Source organism: Rhinatrema bivittatum, chromosome 2 (assembly GCF_901001135.1).
Source record: "Rhinatrema bivittatum chromosome 2, aRhiBiv1.1, whole genome shotgun sequence".
Classification (NCBI taxonomy): Eukaryota; Metazoa; Chordata; class Amphibia; order Gymnophiona; family Rhinatrematidae; genus Rhinatrema; species Rhinatrema bivittatum.
This window is the reverse complement of record NC_042616.1, coordinates 601,188,039-601,206,485: the sequence shown is the minus strand read 5'-3', so window position 1 is coordinate 601,206,485 and position 18,447 is coordinate 601,188,039. Positions and strand designations below refer to the sequence as shown.

At 44.7% G+C, this 18,447-nt stretch overlaps 1 protein-coding gene across 3 annotated transcripts in view; it reads right to left on the bottom strand.

Moving 5' to 3' along the window:
- Window positions 1-16,118, bottom strand: part of IMPACT (impact RWD domain protein) — a 53,857-nt gene extending 37,739 nt beyond the window's left edge. For 2 of the 3 annotated variants that reach the window (XR_003854791.1, XM_029591152.1), the window contains exons 1-2: window positions 15,898-16,113; window positions 4,770-4,898 (exon numbers count right to left, since the gene is read on the bottom strand). Coding sequence is in view for 2 of the 3 variants with exons in the window: in XM_029591152.1 (XP_029447012.1) it covers window positions 4,770-4,898; window positions 15,898-15,933 (165 nt within the window). In the remaining variant the exon portion in view is untranslated. Of the gene's footprint in view, window positions 1-4,769; window positions 4,899-15,897 lie in introns of all 3 variants that reach the window. The other variant, XM_029591153.1, reaches the window with a different exon arrangement.
- Window positions 16,119-18,447: the final 2,329 nt, after the last annotated feature.

The following is an 18,447-nucleotide window of genomic DNA, read 5'->3' as shown; positions in this document are numbered from 1 at the left end:
GGCAGAGCGCCTCCCTTCTTGGCCACTTGCCTCATCGGACAGGAAAGAAGGTTAGTGCTATGATGAGACAAATCTTCATAGGATGATGGGAACCATTTAACAATGTGGCAGAAATCTGGTGGACAGCGGAGGTGGGGGCAGCAAAGTGACCATGAAAACTGATTTGAACAGCATTTGATTTACAAGTCTGAGGTCACGATATTAGTATGCTTGAGAGGCACTTTGCATCATTGGCTCCCTACTCTAATCCTAACTTAAAGGCTGTCCCATTCAACTCCACCGCGATGAGAAAGTTGCAGAACATATTGAATGCGTGTAAGGTTGGGGTAGGCTGTAAGTTTAAGGATCAATGTTTCAGGTCCCATAACCCATTCTGGACCCATGCTTTCCACCTTAAGCACTGATGAAGCATGGAGAGATGAATGTTAATAAACTCCTATAATCTCCAAACATCTTGCAGAAGACCCAACCTGGAAGATACTTGGTTTTGAACTTCTATATGGGCTATAAACATCTCTAAACTGTTATCAGTAAAGGCCATGGTTGATGTCAAAGCCTCATTCATAAATGGAACTTAAAGTTTTTGGCAGAGCGTGATTGTGGCTATCAAGAACAGACCATAGAAATTTGAATAACCCAATGCATAATTATAAAAGAAATATTAAAGAGATTCATTCTGCTACCCCTGATGCAATCAGCTGGCTTTAGTCTATTCTATTCTGGTCTTAGGTTTATATCCCGCTTTTCTCCCAAGGAACCCAAAGCAGCATAGAACTGTACAATAATAAAATGACATCTCCGTGTTAAATTATAGTCACTGTCCTGTTGCTGTATCAGCTGTATGCAAAGAATCCCCATTACCTGGGCTCCCCGTTTCCAGCAACAATGAAGCAAAAGCTGGAGCCTGAGCTGGCTCAGTCAAGCAAATCATCCCAAGAGAAAACATTCTCTCTTTCAAAGCATCTCCTACAGAATCAGGCATTAAGTTGTCTATATGTGCTTCGGGGCATCGAGAAAATTCACCAAAGAATCCAAACCCATTTCATCAGCAACAAGAGACTTCACCTACTCCAGAAAAGCCCTGACTCTCAAGGTCCTCAACCTCCACTGTACCAGTCACTGCAGGCTGTCCAAAACATTCATCTATCCGCCACGTCCAAAGCAATAGCAAAATCAAAGAAGTCAGTATGTCTGAATCAGCAATCTGTTGACTCTGATCCTGCAGATTCCTTCTACCTCTATGTGGCATTCTTGTCACCAGAGTAAAAACAGAACCTGTCCGATCCAACTCTTCAATTTAAGTTGCTACTGCCAAGCTTTAAATGCAAAAAACTGTTGAAACAGAGACCAATCCATCAGTTCCGACTTGAGGCAACATCGACAAACTCCATCATGACAGCAAATGGTGAAAAGCAAGCGTCGACAAGGAACACCAACTTGACAAAACAAGGTAGCTAACAGAAACAAAAGCTAGAAAACCCAGCAGAAAGTCAAAGCAGAGGAAAAAGGCACCAAAATTCAGCTCCCAATTAAGGGGCAAATTCACAGCCATCCTGCTCTTACTATTGTCCTGTTCAGAATTTATCAAAAAAAACAAAACAGAAGATTTCTTCTAACAAAATGTATATAAAATCAAAGAAAAGGATCAATTACACCACTCCAGAGTCTGAGATGGGGCACGCAACACTTTTTAAGATCAAGTTTTTGACGTCAGAAAAGAGTTGAAACGTCTGTATAGTAGAACAGGAGTGGGGAACCTCCAGTCCCTGGGTTATCAGGATAGCCCTAATGAATATTCATGAGAGAGATTTACATGCAATACAGACAGAATGCATGCAAATCTCTCTCATGCTTATTCATTAGGGATATCCTGAAAACTCAAATGACCCGCAGAATTGCAGGTAGAGCACCCTGTGCCATCTGCTAGAGACAGAGAAAATACGGAGGAACTGCATGTGGCACTAGGTTTTATGTAGCAGGGTCAGGCAAGTTTTTTTTTTCTCTGTCTCCTCCTGCTGGCAGGGATATATGAGCCCAGGAATCTGGACTGATCCGGATACGTACAAGGAAGAGATATTTACATGCAATACAGACAGCATGCATGCAAATCTCTCTCATGCTTATTCATTAAAGATATCCTGAAAATTCAACTGGTTTGCAGACTGTGCTAACCAGCAGTTCCTCACCCCTGCTGCCCCAGAGGAAAGATGGAGGGATACAATAAAGTCATTCAAACACCTCAAAAGGTAAATTAAGCACGTTAAACAAATTTTTTTCAGGGGAAAGGTGAAATTACTTGAATACAATCAGACCAATCCGGTTAAGTGGGTTATGCACGCCAACCAGCAGATGGAGGTAGAGAACAACAAGCTCACAGATGTCACTCCTTATTTATCTCTGTGGTGACACCAGGCTGCCAGTATTCTCTGTCTCCAGCAGATGGTAGACAAACTTCCTGGGTTGAAAGTGAAGGCCTGGTTGTCTGGTGCGCAGCTCCTGAGGTGAGAGAGGAATTTTCCCTTCTTCAGTTGAGCATGGCCCTAAACTGAAGAGGATGTCTGTATGGTTAGGAGCTCTCGAGGTGGCAGCTTCATGCTCCCTCCCTGAGTGGAGCACCATTGAAGTCCAAAGGGCTACCGGTTTAGTACTTGGTTCCCTCTCTCTCCTTCCCCCTCCTCCCTCCCCTCCCCCCTGGCTCTACTCTTCTTGAGTATTCAGAGCCAATTCAGGTCCAAAGCCTTGTGCAGGACCAAGAAGGTTCCAGGGGGACTGAAATAAACTTTTCCCACATTCTTCCTCCCCTTCCTTGCTCTTGGGATATGCTTGCTGCTTCCCCTTTAAAGTCTTGAACCTGTTTCTAGCTGCAGCAGTAAAATTTAAAAAGAAAAAAAAAAGCCACACACAAACGGGAATGTTGGTTATTCAGCAGCCACAGGTTTGTGGCAACCGGACAGCGGGCTGCCCTCCAGTAGTAAAAGCCTGCATGTGTACCCAGTTTGGGCATTTTGGACTGCGGGCAGTGCTCGAAGGGGAGTGATGGCGCAGGGAAATGCAAAGCCTGCCCTCTGCACAGTATGCAGTCTAAGTGAGGTGCTTTGAAGGTGGGCTCTGAATGCTACCGGGCGGATGGAATGGTGCAGGCAAATCTTCCCAGCCTTTCAGAAACATTTCCACAACCGACAGCACTGTTTTTTGTTTTCAACAAGCTGCAGGCAATGGTTGGGGGGCACTGGTATCCATTTTGAAATCGCACGAAAACAGCAGGCGCTGCTCAGCGATTTGGTGCCAGCCAGTCAGAGGTGGCAGGGAAGCAGCAGCAGCCGCCTATGGAATGCTGCCTCTTAAATACTCAGCTGACCTCAGGTGGGGGAGAAAGAGGCAAATGCACTTTTGAGATGAGGGGGTGAGAGGATGTGTCTGATATTTCTGCCTGTGGACCCACGTAAGCCAACTCTTCCTCTCCTTCTTTTCCCCTCTGGCACTGCACAGGAGCCAGTTCTACGTCCCCCGCTGCCTGTCTTTAGGCTGGTGCACTAGCCTTACGATGGCTTGAGGTCGCTCCTCCCACCGCAACTCACGCTGCTGGAGGATCTGTAAGCCCAAAACCCCATGCATAAGTAAAGCATCTCCAGGCTAGAGGGCGAAAGGTAGGTATAAGATAATAATGTGCTGTCTACAACTGTAATAGACATGTCACCAGACAGAAATGGGCAAAGCTGTCCATACAGACGCCCCTTGCCAAACGGGGACAAAAGTTTCAGAATGAAATGCTTAAGGTATCCTCTTCTAAAGATGCGCATTTACTTAAAAGGCCACATCTCCCTGGAGCAAGCACAGGACATATCACATTCTCTTTTAGGTCTCCCCCAAGACCCCTCATTGTCTGCAGGGAGATTCACAACAGTTGACAGGAGCTCTGGGAGTGTTTCTTTATATGCACCTACTGCTTCAATTATTTGAAAGGTCAGTTTGACACATTTGCTTCCACTATGTTGTGTGTAAGTAAAGAGGACCATGATAGGGGCAACCATAAATGGACAGAAGCGTGCAACACCCATATGCAACCCAAAATTAGTTTCTCCCTACCCCTGTGTCTTTTTCCTTATCCTTCGATCTTTTCCGTACCAATACCCTCTATATCCATCCCAAGCATGGCCGGAGTTTGTTAATGTACTGGTCTCCATCACCTCCACTGTTGGGGCCATTTCAGGCCTTATCATCTTCCTTTCTGATTTTTACAGGGCCCAACCTAAATACAATACCCTAGTCTTCCTCCATTTGTTAGCATTAAGCTTTCTAACAAACCAGCATGTCTACTGTCCAAAACATATGGCCTCCAAATGCTCGTTGAAGTATGTGAGGCAAACTAAAGTCACATATTAGGGGTGGAGGAGACAACGAGGTGGAATATAGAGAGTTTAGTATGGCTCCTCCCCTGTGTTCTCTGAATATCTCTCTCAGACCATCCAAATAACTTGTTCAGTGTTCCAAAAAAAACAAAAACAGTAAATGCCAGATAAATATCCCCTTGTACAGCAGTAGGTATTCAGGAAAACCTAATACTCGGCCTCTGTTCACCAAGTGCAGATGCAAACCTCCAACTGTGAATAGAGACCAAGGAGAAGGAGGATTTATTTTAAAAGGTCTTACAAGGCTCACACATATATCCGAAGGCATCTGCCACATTTTCTTTCATGTTTTGAGCCCTGGATCAATAATTGTGCATTCTCGATCCAATTTCTGAGTGCCTAACAAAAACCCCAAATCACCTGTAAGCAGAGGGACCATTTAGATTGTTGCGAGGGATCACCGACAGTTATACAGAACATCCTCGCAGCTTCATCAATCACGCACCACTCCTCTCCATATATGGATGACAGAGCTTCAATCTCATCAATCTAAAAGAAACGAGAAGAATTGTGCATGGTAACCTGCATGTCTACAAAGCAAACCATAGACGTATGACAGCAAATACTCTTACCTCCAGTGGTTTGTGCTTTAAGTACTTGCAATTCCTCTATATTCAGGGGCCGGTGCAACAAGACGCGCATTAAAACAGGAAAACGCTCAGTATGAGCGCCCAACGCGCACACAGCCACATCCCCTGGGCACCCAATGCAGCATGTAAATGAGGGGCTGCGTAAAAAAAGGACGCGCTAGGAAAGAATTGTGCGTCCGTGGCGCTCAAACGCATCAGACGCCCACAACTGCATCGGGTGTTCAATACGAGGGTCCGTTTTTATGCCGCTTCTGACCTGTTTTGCTGAGGTTGCTGGCTGCCCATAGCTAAGCGCGCCTGCTACTGTGAGCGTAAATTGCGCATGTACATTGTGCAGCCACAATTTTTTTTTTTTAAATCAAGTGCCTATAACTTTATTTTTAAACAATGCAAGCAGTTCCAGACCAGGGCTCCATCCAATTATGTCATTCATGTGTGAGGACTACCATTCTGCTTGTCCTCAGAGAATACAGTGACTCAATCTGGCCGTTTGTTTTGGGTTTTTTTTTACAGTAAATATATTTTTTAAATAAAGTTTTTCTCATGCGGTAAATGATTATTTACCACCAAGAGGATTACAAACTGGTTAAAAGACAGGAAACAGAGAGTAGGATTAAATGGTCAACTTTCTCAGTGGAAAAGAGAGAGAGAGAGAGAGACTGGTGGAGAGAGGCTGGAGAGAGCACAGGATTATGGGGAGAGAGATATTGGTAAGAACATAAGATGTTACCATACTGGGTCAGACCAAAGATATATCAAACCCAGTATCTTGTTTCCAACAGTGGTCAATCCAGGTCACAAGCACCTGGCAGGATCCCAACAGGTTGACAGATTCCATGTAGCTTATCCCAGGAATAAGCAGTGGATTTCCCCAATACATTTCCCTTTAATAATGGTTTATGGACTTTTCTTCCAGGAACTTGTCCAAACCATTTATAAACCCAGCTATATTAATAGCTTTCACCACATCCTTCAGCAATGAATTCCAGAGTTTAATTATGCATTGAGTAACACACTATTTTCTTCTATTCGTGTATTACCTAGTAACTTCACTGAATATTCGCTAGACTTTCTACTTTTTAAAAGAGTAAACAACTGATTTGTATTTATCTGTTCGACTCCATTCATATTTCCTCTCGGCCGTTCTTTCTCCAAGCTGAAGTGTCCTAACCTCTTTAGCCTTTCCTCATAGAGGACTGGTTCAATCCCTTTGATCATTTTGGTCGCCTCTCTGTACCTTTTCTAATTCTGCTATATCTTTTTTGAGATGTGGTGACCAGAATGCCCACAATACTTAAGGTGCATACAGCGATACAGAGACATGATGATATTCTCTGTTTTATTCTCCATTCCTTCCCCAATAATTCCTATAGCTGCCATTGCACATTCAGCAGAATATGTCAACATATTAACCACAATGACACCTGGTGGTTTGGCAGCTGAGGGGAGAGAAAGGGACTGGGATAAAGATACTGGTGAGGCTGGGCTTGCGGGGGTGAGAGAGTGAGAGAGAGACTGGTAGAGAGGGGCTGGATAGGAGACAGAGACTAGTGGGAGAGGAGCAGAGGAGTGAGAGATTAGTGAGGATACACAGGGATGAGAGAGACTCTGGTGGGGAAGGTCTAGGGGAGATTGAGACTGGTAGGATAGGGCTGGGCAGGAGTGAGAGAGAGAGAGAGTTATGGCAAGGGGCTGGACAGAAACAGACTGAAGAAAGCATGGTGATGGGAGAGAGGTATGAGGATAGGATGATGGGAAGTGGTTAGAAGAGAGGAGCGAGACTAGTGGGGCAGGATAGGGCCCTAAAACCTTTGGATGGAGAGAAAAGGGGCTGCTGCAGTTGAAAGGGTTGGGAATCCCTGATCTAAAACACTGTCCTCAGTACTGCTTTATCTGAAAGGTTTTAAGTAGTAATACAATGGTTTGTGCATTATTGGTAATCCCTTACATTTCTTAGTTTAATATTAAAGGTATGTATGGAGCCTGCAAAATTCAGAGGTGTGCTAGTAGAAACACAATGACAGAAAAAGACCGTATGGCCCATCTAGCCTGCCCATCCACCTCATGTATCTAGCCCTTACAACTCCCTGCACTCCTCAGTGATACCCCGTATTTATCCCATGCTTTCTTGTAGTCAGTTACCATTTTTGCCCCCACCTCCTCCACTGGGATGCCATTCCATGAATCCACTACCCTCTCTGTAAAGAAATATTTCCTACAATTACCCTTTGATCTAGAGCCTCCTTTCCACTGAAAGAGGCTCGCCTTCTGTGCATGGAAACCTTTGAGATATTTATATGTCTGCATCATATATCCCCTTTCCTCTAGGGTATGCATGTTTAGATCTTTGAGTCTATCCCCATATGCAGTTTAGAATGAAAACCAGTGACCATTTTAGTATCCTCCCTCTGGACAGACTCCATCCTGTTTATGTCCTTTTGAAGGTGCGGCCTCCAGAATTGTACACGGTATTCCAAGTGAGGTCTCACCATGAACCTATGCAAGAGCAATATCTCCTCCCTTTTTCTGCTATTTCTCTCCCTAGGCAGCCAAGTATCTTTCTGGCTTTTGCTGTTACTTTATTCACCTGCTTGACCACCTTAAGATCATCAGATACAATCACCCCCAGATCCCACTCTTCTTTAGTGGTAATTTTACCTCCAATACTGTACCTTTCCCTTGGGTTTTTGCAGGCCAAATTCATTACTCTGAATTTATTTAGCATTAAATCTTAGCTGCCAGTCTTTAGACCATTCCTCGAGCTTCGCTAGCTCCTTCCTCACGTTTTCCACACCTTCCTGGCTGCTTACCCTGTTGCAGATTTTGGTATCATTGGCAAAAATATTCTTAAGAACATAAGAACATGCCATACCGGGTCAGACCAAGGGTCCATCAAGCCCTGCATCCTGTTTCCAACAGTGGCCAATCCAGATTACAAATACCTGGCAAGTACCCAAAAACTAAGCCTATTCCATGTTACCGTTGCTAGTAATAGCAGTGGCTATTCTCTAAGTGAACTTAATTAATAGCAGGTAATGGACTTCTCCTCCAAGAACTTATCCAATCCTTATTTAAACCCAGCTACACATCCTCTGGCAACAAATTCCAGAGTTTAATTGAGCGTTGAGTAAAAAAGAACTTTCTCCGATTAGTTTTAAATGTGCCACATGCTAACTTCATGGAGTACCCCCTAGTCTTTCTATTATCCAAAAGAGTAAATAACCGATTCATATCTATGTACAGGAATAAATCTCATCTATGTACAGGAATAAATCTCAAAAGAAACCCAAATATCTCCCAAGTTAGCCTGAATATTGGGTTGGGTTTAGAAGTATTAGAAGAGCTTATGGGTCAGAAATCGCTAGCTATTTGGCCATTTAAATGGCTCAGAAATTTTGTTAGCCAGAAAAAAAATCTCAGGTATTTTTGTTTAAAAAAAATGCAGTTTGATTTCTCAGCGATACCTATGGCCCATAGGAGTTGTACCACACTTAGGAACTGCCTGGGTTTGTTCTGGAGGCTCAGAGTTTCACAACAAATCACAGAGGGCTCCAGAGACATGTCTTAGATCTTTAGGGGGCCAATGCATTAAGACCCGGTGAAACTGGCACTAGTTGTCTGCATGTATTTTTTTTAGCGTGTGCTTCAAAAGCAGGCACCTCTGCTGGATGCAATAAGGGGACGGCATGCAAACGAGATACACGCAGAAAATCCGTGCAAAACAAATAGCGCTCAAGCACATGCTGAAGGGCCTATGCAATAAACCCGGACATAAACGTGGTGACCCGTGGTTGAAAGCCTTTAAGACAGTAGTGAATTAGTGGTCTGGGAGAGGGACTGAAGGTGGGGTAGAGCAATGTCTAACCCCTCCATGATCCATCACCGGCCGCATGGGAGCTATAATGGCAGATGTCGGTGAGTGGGGGGAAATGCAGCAGAGATTTTGAAAGGGCTACAAAAGCATTCAGCATTTCTGACACATGCCTGTTCCCTCTCCGACCTCTTTTCTGGCTGCTGCCACTTAACTTTTTTGACCTCCAGACAGGCGCTCACATTTAATTCCTGTCCTGATCCAGGCGCTAAAAAGCCGGCACTAAGGCCAGTGCATTGCCCATGAATAGTTAATTGCCTCTTTTGCACGCATCAGCACGGACTCATGCTAAACCAGCCGCGGCTTTTCCAGCAGGTTTGTGCACACTTTTTTTCCCCGTGCTAACCGCGTTATGACATACACGCATTAAGATTAGCAATGAAAAATGCGCGAAATACCATGCGCACAAAACCGCAGCAAGTCTACTGCAGCTTATTACATCGGCCCCTAGGGCTGGCACAGGAGAGATGGCATACACACCAAGCACCACTGCTGCCTCATTCTGGGCAAGTGCTGGGGCCGTAGAGAATTGTAGTGTTTATAATGCTTGACCTGTAATCAGCACTGAATGACTGCATCAGAGATAGCAGAATATACATTTGTTTAAATAAATAAATAAATAAGAACTGCAGCAGCCAGTAGGGATGTGAATCGTTTTTTGACGATTTAAAATATCGTCCGATATATTTTAAATCGTCAAAAATCGTTAGGGCCACGATACAATACCAATTCCCCCGATTTATCGTCAAAAAATCGTAAATCGGGGGAACGGGGAGGGCAGGAAAACCGGCACACTAAAACCCCCTAAAACCCACCCCGACCCTTTAATTCCGTACGGAAAACGATTCGCGGCAGGAGATCATTTTCCGGACCCCCGCTGGACCCCCAGGGACTTTTGGCCAGCTTGGGGGGGCCTCCTGACCCCCACAAGACTTGCCAAAAGTCCAGCGGGGGTCCGGAACGACCTCCTGCAGTCGAATCGTGTTGGTCTATGGCCGCCGCCATTTTGCGCCGCCATTTTGAAAAATGGCGCCGGCTGAAGACAACACGATTCTATTGCAGGAGGCCGTTCTGGACCGCTGCCGTTCCGGACCGCCGCTGGACCCCCAGGTAATTTAAGGCATTGGGGGGGGGGGGTTCGGGAGGGTGGGGAATTTAATTTAAAGGGTCGGGGGTGGGTTTTAGGGGGTTTTAGTGTGCCGGCTCACGATTTTCACGATATTTTAACCACCCAAACGATAACAATACGATTCCCTCCCCCTCCCAGCCGAAATCGATCGTTAAGACGATCGAGGACACGATTCACATCTCTAGCAGCCAGGGTGTTTCATGTCTGCTGCAGGTTGCACACAGGAGCCGCAGGGCCAATCTGAAGGGAAAGGAGGCTGCAGATGATGGTATTTTTAAAGTCACCCGGATCGGTTCCTAGATGCAGAAGAAAGAAAGAAAGAAAACTACTGTGTAGTTTTTAATTCTTTTCTTTTGTATATCATTTGAAAAAGCATCTTTTTTTTCTACAAATATCACCGTTTCATTGTGGACCCGATCTTGCTTTGGTCAGAATTAAGACCGCCAACAATATGCATCATTTGCATGCATAGACACACTATGTTATAAAGAGGCATCCTTGGCGTCCTGCTGTGTAACACGCAAATGAGCTAGAGATGTGAAATTCTACAGTGCAGCGAAGCTTGTTTTGCTTACCATGCTTGCAGTTTGACAAATCTTGCTTTAACATACTTTTAGAAATAATCCCTCAAAATGGACATTTTATTGTGCTGTGTTATTTACTGCATTCAAGTCTGAATAAGCAAAAGTTTCACCTTCATAAGGAACTATGGTAATGTCATGTTAGCAGTTAGATGTGGCAGAGATTTTGGGAACATGCACTGGCCTGTGACATCATTGTGCTCTGTGCCCTGGTATCAAATTTTTCTTTGTACCGAAGGAGGACATTGAAGCAATCAGACCTGTTCAGGATGAGAGGTTTAGCAAAGGTCATACAGTTGCTGGCACAAGGGAAAATCATCAATTCAAGCCCATTGATGCAACTAAAATTTGCATTAGCAAAATTTCAAATGATGTCACCTCATTCATTGCAAGTGTTCTAGCCAGTGGTTCTCAACCTTTTCCCCCATCGTGACACACCTGACAGGCCACGCTCATATGTGTGACACACTGCTCATTACAATTCACGGCGGAAATAAAAAGTAAAGGTCCGGTAATTATTTTTATTGTTTAAAATGACACAAGGAAAAGATACGTATTCTGTCTGAACAGAAATTGCATAAATAGTAAACATCCCACACCAAAACAGCACCAATTTCCAGCACTTAAACAGTATCTACCTTACCTAAGAAAAGGCAACACTGAAAATATTACACCAGGCCTTAAGACACCAATACACCTCCTAATAGGAAAACGGACCAAGTCAGGCTGCTATAGAGCCCTACACAGAAACTTCACCCCAGCAGAAAACCTACCTAAATCACATGTGCTGACCCTCACCTAACAAAGAATAAAAAGACCAAAATGCATAACTAGAAGCATGCAGAAAAAACTGAATTGGAAACTGCAACAAGCCAGAGTCTCTGTATGCAGTGTAATAAAGGAAAAAAGAAACATCACCCATCCTTATAAAACAAATCAAGAAATATAAAATCAGTAGCAGTAAAACCATACTAACAAAAAGAACAGATTATTTCAAAACAGCAGATGAGTGGAATATCCAATAATTAAAAACTCATATAAAAAATTTCTAGATACCAATAAAATATATCAAAATAGCAGACACAAAGACCCAGTAATGAAAAATAAGGATACAAAAATATTTTTGCTCTGCATACCTGGGAACCTTTGATATCCAGGTGTCCTGAGATTGTTTTGAATTAGCAGGAGGAGGGGTGGTTTGCTTGGAACTTTCTCCTCCCTCTGTCACATACCAGCGCTCTCTCTCACACACCTATACACACATGCTCTTAGTCACACATATACACATGCTTTTTCTCTCACTTATATAGGCTCTTAATTACACATTTACACACATGCTGTCTATCTTTTCACGCTTACACAGGCTTTCAATCACATACATACATACATGCTGTCTTTTTCTCTCACACACAGACTCTCATTCACATGCTTACAAACATGTTCTCTCTCTTTCTCTCATTTACACACAGGCTATCAATCACATACTCACATGCTCCCTCACCTAAACCAGCTCTCAATCAGACACAGACACACATGCTCTCTCTCTTACTTATACACACAGGCTCTTAATCATACATACACATGATCTCTCTCACACACAAAGGATCTCAATCATACACACAATACTCTTTCACACAAACAGGTTTTCAATCACAAACTTACACATACAGGTTCCCAATCGTAAACTTAAATTCATGCTCTCTCTCTCACAGGCAGGCTCTCAATCACAGACATACTCTCTTTCACATATACAGGCTCTCAATCATTCACATACATGCTATCTCACTCACACACAAACACACACATGATCTCAAACACACATGCTTGCTTGCTTGCTCATTCACTCTCTCTCCTTCCCTCCCCGGAACTAGTGGCAGCAGCAGCCTCCTCCCAACCCTAACCTCCTTCACTTTCAGTCCTCACGGAGAAAGGAGTCCCATCGGCCGCGAGGGTTGACATTCTTCTTCATTTTCCTCCGAGCCGCGCTGCTCATTCCTCCGGCCACGTCTCTCTTCTGTTCTTCGGGCCGACGCTGAGCACACTAGCATGGTCTCTTCTTCCCGCGCACGCACCCGCTGCTCACCACTTCCTCTTCCGGGCCGCGGGTGGCGGGAAGAAGAGACCATGCTGGGGCCGCTGACTCCAGCTGTTCTGTCGCGTTCCGCCCAGGCTGACAGCATTTTAAGCCCGGGCGGAGGAGGACCAGGGAGCAGCCGGGTCAGCGGGGGACTGGGAAGTGTGGCGACACTCCTGCGTGTTCTTGGCGACACACCGGTTGAGAACCACTGTTCTAGAACATGAATATTTTCCTGCCCTTCAAGTATCCAGCTTCCTACCTGGTCAGTATTTAGCTTGCATCTATGATAAATCCTAGTGGATTTGCCATATATGCAAAGTTTCAACTGAGAAATCTGATGTCGGTCAATTTCTTGCAGATACAAGGTCCTGCCAGGTCATTTTACTGACCATTTTGTAGAGACACCTGTTGGGTTCTAGAAGAGCACATTATCGCTATCCTTGATGCACCCATAACAACCTCATCAGGCAGACAGTACATTTATTCACAAGCCACATTTGTCATGCATTGATAGGATATTCAAAAGCATGTGCAAAGCAGGAAAAATCACTAAGTGAATTTTTGTGAAATCTGCAGTTTAAGCAATTTGCGTATGTATTGTCTTGCCTTTTCTTGTTTCGTGCTTAAATAAAAGCTTGGAAACCTGTGGCTGGTACCTTGTCTGGCTGTCTGGAGTGGCCCCTAGGCAATGGGGTTGTCAATTTTGCTGAATTGGCAGTGGCTCAGCCACCACTGACCAATATAAAGTAATTAATCAGCATACAAAGTTTTGCACTGACTTTGATAACTAACTTATGAAAATATGTCTAAACAAATATGTGTCAAAAGCTAAAAGCATGGTAAGCACAGTAAACAGTTACATTGTAAAATTTCACATCTCTAGCTCATTTGCATGTTTCAATGTTGGGTGCCAAAAATGGCTCTTTTTAACATTGTGCATTCACACATGCAAATGATGCTTGCTTTGGGACTGTAATTCTGACCAAAGCAAGGCTGAGTCCAAGATGAAACAGGGTGTGCTTTCAAATGACATTAGAAAGAAAAAAAATTAAAAATTACACAGTAGCGATATTTGCACCCAAAAAATGGCAAAAATTTGCATTAAAAGGTATCTTCATTTCTTTATGTAACTATATCTTTGCTTCCAGATGGACGCAAAGCCTCCTAGTTCAAATTCTAGATGTACGTCATGGGTTTATGACTACTGATCCAGTTATGGCCTGAATCGAAGTATACATCAGGAACAATGAGGAGTCAAAATATTTCTTTTGTAAAATTGTTCACATAGTTTGCTGGCCCATAAAAAGGGTGACAAGCTCACGTTAGGTTCCAAACTTTGCATAGGAACTTAGCACCAGAGGTTGTAATAATCCACAAAATTTCAAGCCCCTAATAGGGGTTGTTTGGCTGCAGTGCCTGGACAAAACTCTTGAACCAATAGAGATCCAACTCAAAAGTTTTGCATAGTTTTGTTTGAGGCCCTAGCTAACATCCACACAAAAATGTATTCAATTTGAAGGAGATCGAGTGTAGATGATTTTCTAAATTGGTCCACTTCACATGGAATGTCCCATCAGTTTTTTTATGCTTTTGCGGGTCAGCCAAGTGGCAGACAGAACAGATAGAGAGAAGACAGATTCTCAATGAGGCACAATCTCCGATCTGCATTTCACACTTTCACTAGCAGTCAGAGTCCAATCACGAAGGGGTCAGATATTGCTCTACCCCCCTTCACATCAACTTCTGGACCACTAATTGCAAACGTTCACGCCAATGGATGTCCGCGCAGGTTTCTGTGCGGATGTCTGCACATTTTACTACATAGGGCCATTAGTGTTCGTTACTGCATGTATTATGGTGCATATGTTTGCTGTCCATGGATTTTATGTATCTAATTAGCAGATGCGGCCATTACATGCTGCGTTGCCACTGGTTCTTGCCGCACGTGCCAAAAAATCTGTGCGGGTCTTATTACATCAGCGCCACAATGAACAGAACTCAAATGTTCCCAAGTATGAAGTTTATTGCAGTCATTGGCATTTCTTAAAAAGGAAAAAGGACCATACAGCCACACATAAGGTGCTCTAAAAGTTGGATGAGGTGCTAGGATTCACAGGAAAGATTAAGATGGACAAAATGAACAACCTACTTAAAGACACAAACATTGGGGGGTGGAAGTTGGATTATATAGCGTTCTAGTGCTAGATTTTTAATGGAATTGATCACGTGTTTTATATATATATATATTCTACCTTATAAATGGCCTGTGACCGACGGCCCGCAAATGCGCAGTAGAGCGCAGCTCTACTGCGCATGTGCGGGCAAGGATGTCGATCAGAAAAAAAAATGGCGGTGGGGCCGCAGGAGCGGGAGGAGAAGCAGCGGCGCCGCGCGCGCGCGCGGTGCCGCTGCTTCTCCTCCCCAGATCTGCCGGCAGATCTCGGGGTGTCACTCCCGCGCCCCCCCCCACCGAGATCTGCCGGCAGATCTCGGGGGGGGGGGTGTCACTCCCGCGCCCCCCCCCCCCTAGATCTGCCGGCAGGAGCGGGAGGAGAAGTAGCGGCACCGCGCGCGCGCGGTGCCGCTACTTCTCCTCCCCAGATCTGCCGGCAGATCTCGGGGGGGTCACTGCCGCGCGCGCGGGAGTGACCCCCCCCCGAGATCTGCCGGCAGGAGCGGGAGGAGTTAATGGAGCCGGGTGAGGGTTGCGGGAAGTCGCGCTTACGGCGCCGGGAGGAAATGGAGGTGGGTGAAGGGAGGGAGAGGGGGACTGAGTGAGTGGGAGGGAGGGAGGGAGAGGGGGACTGAGTGGGAGGGAGTGAGGGAGAGGGGGGACTGAGTGGGAGGGAGTGAGGGAGAGGGGGGACTGAGTGAGAGGAGAGGGAGGGTGGAGAGGAGTGGGTGGGGGAGGGGGGTGGTGAAGAGTGAGGGGAGAGAGAATGAGGGGGAGGTGAGAGACAGAGGGATGTAGCCCGTTTTAACGGGCTTTACGGCTTGTATATATATAATCAAGGAATGAGAAAGTATTTATTGGACTACAATCAAAGATATATTAGTACAGTATACAATTTTTCTTTCGAAAATGAAGACCAATTTATATCGCGGTAACTTAAGATCTTTCGCACATAAGTATAACGGGCCCCAAAAGTTACTCCGATCCTATCTCCCCGGTTTGCCACAATCGCCTAGTTACTCGCCGCGGACCTGCTCCCTTTCTCTCACTCGTTGCTTAGTACTCACTTGCTTTTGGACATTTTCCTCCTCGCAGCCGGCCATGGCGCGGGGGTGCGAGGTGAGACTCCCGCTGCCAGACCGAACCGAAAGCTTCTCTTATGATTACAAACTCCTGGTGAAGAGATTGCAACAGAGAGAAAGACCACAGACAGCAAAAAAAAAAAAATAATAATAATAATCCCCCCCTCCCCCAAAACCCCAAACACAAAGATGCAGGGAGAATGGCGTCAAGCCAGAGGCGAGGTGACAGCCAGCTTGGAGCCCGCCCCGGAAATCCCGGGAAGAGGCGGGACTTCCGCCGACCCTGGCTCCCTGCTGCTGGCGGTCGCGGGTAGGTGACAGCCAGCTTGGAGCCCGCCCCGGAAATCCCGGGAAGAGGCGGGACTTCCGCCGGCCCTGGCTCCCTGCTGCTGGCGGTCGCGGGTAGGTGACAGCCAGCTTGGAGCCCGCCCCGGAAATCCCGGGAAGAGGCGGGACTTCCGCTGGCCCTGGCTCCCTGCTGCTGGCGGTCGCGGGTAGAACTGTTCTCGGCCGAGCAACTGTCATACACGATCCAGGACAGCGCTACTTGTCCCGCCTTCAGACTAATGTACAGACTTGCCGCTCCTTTGCTGGGACGACGTTCCTTTCCTACCTTTATTATTTTAAAATCTCACGCATTTCTGAACAGTTTGGGGGAGATAGTGTTCAATGAGAATTTTTTTTTAAGTTATATCATTATTTATATAGTGTGTGTGTGTCAGGGGCAGTGTTTGATTTTTTTTTTTCTGACTTGTGCAAACAGCCGTGCTGTCCCCTCTTATTTCATTTGGGGTTTTTTTTCCCAATAACCAACACAGCAAGTTTAATTATCTGTAAACAAGTTAGACAGCAGGATGAATTAGTAATAATGCACGGGTGATGTCATCTAATGGTGCAGACAAGGACCCAGCTCTCAGAGCTCAGCTCTATGAGCAGGGACTGTCTTTTTTCGTACAGCTGTGCATATATCATGTAGCGCTTTAGAAATGTTAAGTAGTGGTAGTAGTAGTAGTAAAAACTTTACAGATTCTGGTGAGAGCCCTTGAGTGTGAATACGCTGCCTTGTGAGGTCCTCAGTCTCTTCCAGAGCTTAATCTTTAATGAGATAGTCAACTCTGCAGGTAGGCCGGTGGGCATCAAGTATGGCTAATTTCATCCTGCTATGTAGAGAGAACCGTGTTTATAGGTAAGAAAACTCGTTTTCTCTGTTGACAAGCAGGCATGAATTAGCCATATTATGTGGGGAGTCCCAAACTGAGGGTTGCATTACAGAGTATTTACTTAAAAGATAGCTGATAGAACTGTTTGGTTCAGTTTGGGTACAACCTACCAGTAATGTGATTTTTTTTTTATTCAGTGTCCATGCCAAAGAATTCACATTGGCCACACCAAATGTGTGGTTTACCTATGATTATTAGAACATGGAAAATGTTTTAACACAAAAGAAATACAAGCCCTATTGGTTGCCCATTGTTTTGAAACTGATCAACAATTCAAAGAATTACGATGCACCATTTTAGAAGAGGTATGGTAGATTTTGTGGAGGCAAACTTATGTAGAAATTAAATCTGTGTGAACAGTTTTGAATCTTTACCCTAATTAATCCTGAGGGATTAAATGGACATTTGGAATGGTATTCTGTGATGTAGACATGAGTGACTGCACTAGTTGATCAGCTGATTTTTGTTACCCTTGAAAAGATCCACTTGCTCAATCAAGATGGCTGGAGGACCGAGATGCTAATGATATGCTAGCCCCCTGCATGCAATTTTGAAACAAAGAACTGTGTGGAGGCAAGACAAATAGCCAAATTCATTTTAATTTTGATGCGTGTGCAACAACATCATTTATTCTTAGTCTTCAGTGAGGTACATCAGAGTGATATTTAAGTATTTTTAATTGTAAGAGTTTATAATTTTCAAAAATAAAATTGGACTCTAACTTGGATTTCATCGGACTGATGATTATAACATTGAAACTGACAAATGTCTAATTTTATTTATTTATATTAACTGTTATGCTAAGTGAGTTACATCCAACATAGACAGCAGTAAAACAAAACATAACAACAGAATACAAGATATTTTAAATATAAAACATTGCTCAACCCATACAAGCTTCATCAGCACTTAGTTAAAAGCTTTCTTGAATAAAAATGCTTTAAGTTTTTTCTAAACACGTTAACATCTTGAATATTCCAAATCTCCAGCGGGATACAATTCCATAATATTGGCCCTATAATGGAAAGAGCCCGTTTCCTAGTTTCTTGGATATTGTTATGGTTAATGGTGTTTGGGTGGATCCTTGGACATTGTGGCAGCTGACCACGCCCACGGGGGCCAGTCCCATGAGGGACCATGGTGTCAGGCTAGACTCCAGACAGGCAAACACAGATTTGAATCTTTTCTTAGACAGTTTAGATGACCACCAGAGGTGGCAGTAGTGAATAGTGGTTGTAGATCCCGGCTGGGCACGTCTCACACAGAACGCTGGAACAGCGGATCCTCTGCAGGGCAGTGCTGTAGTGGAAAGAGA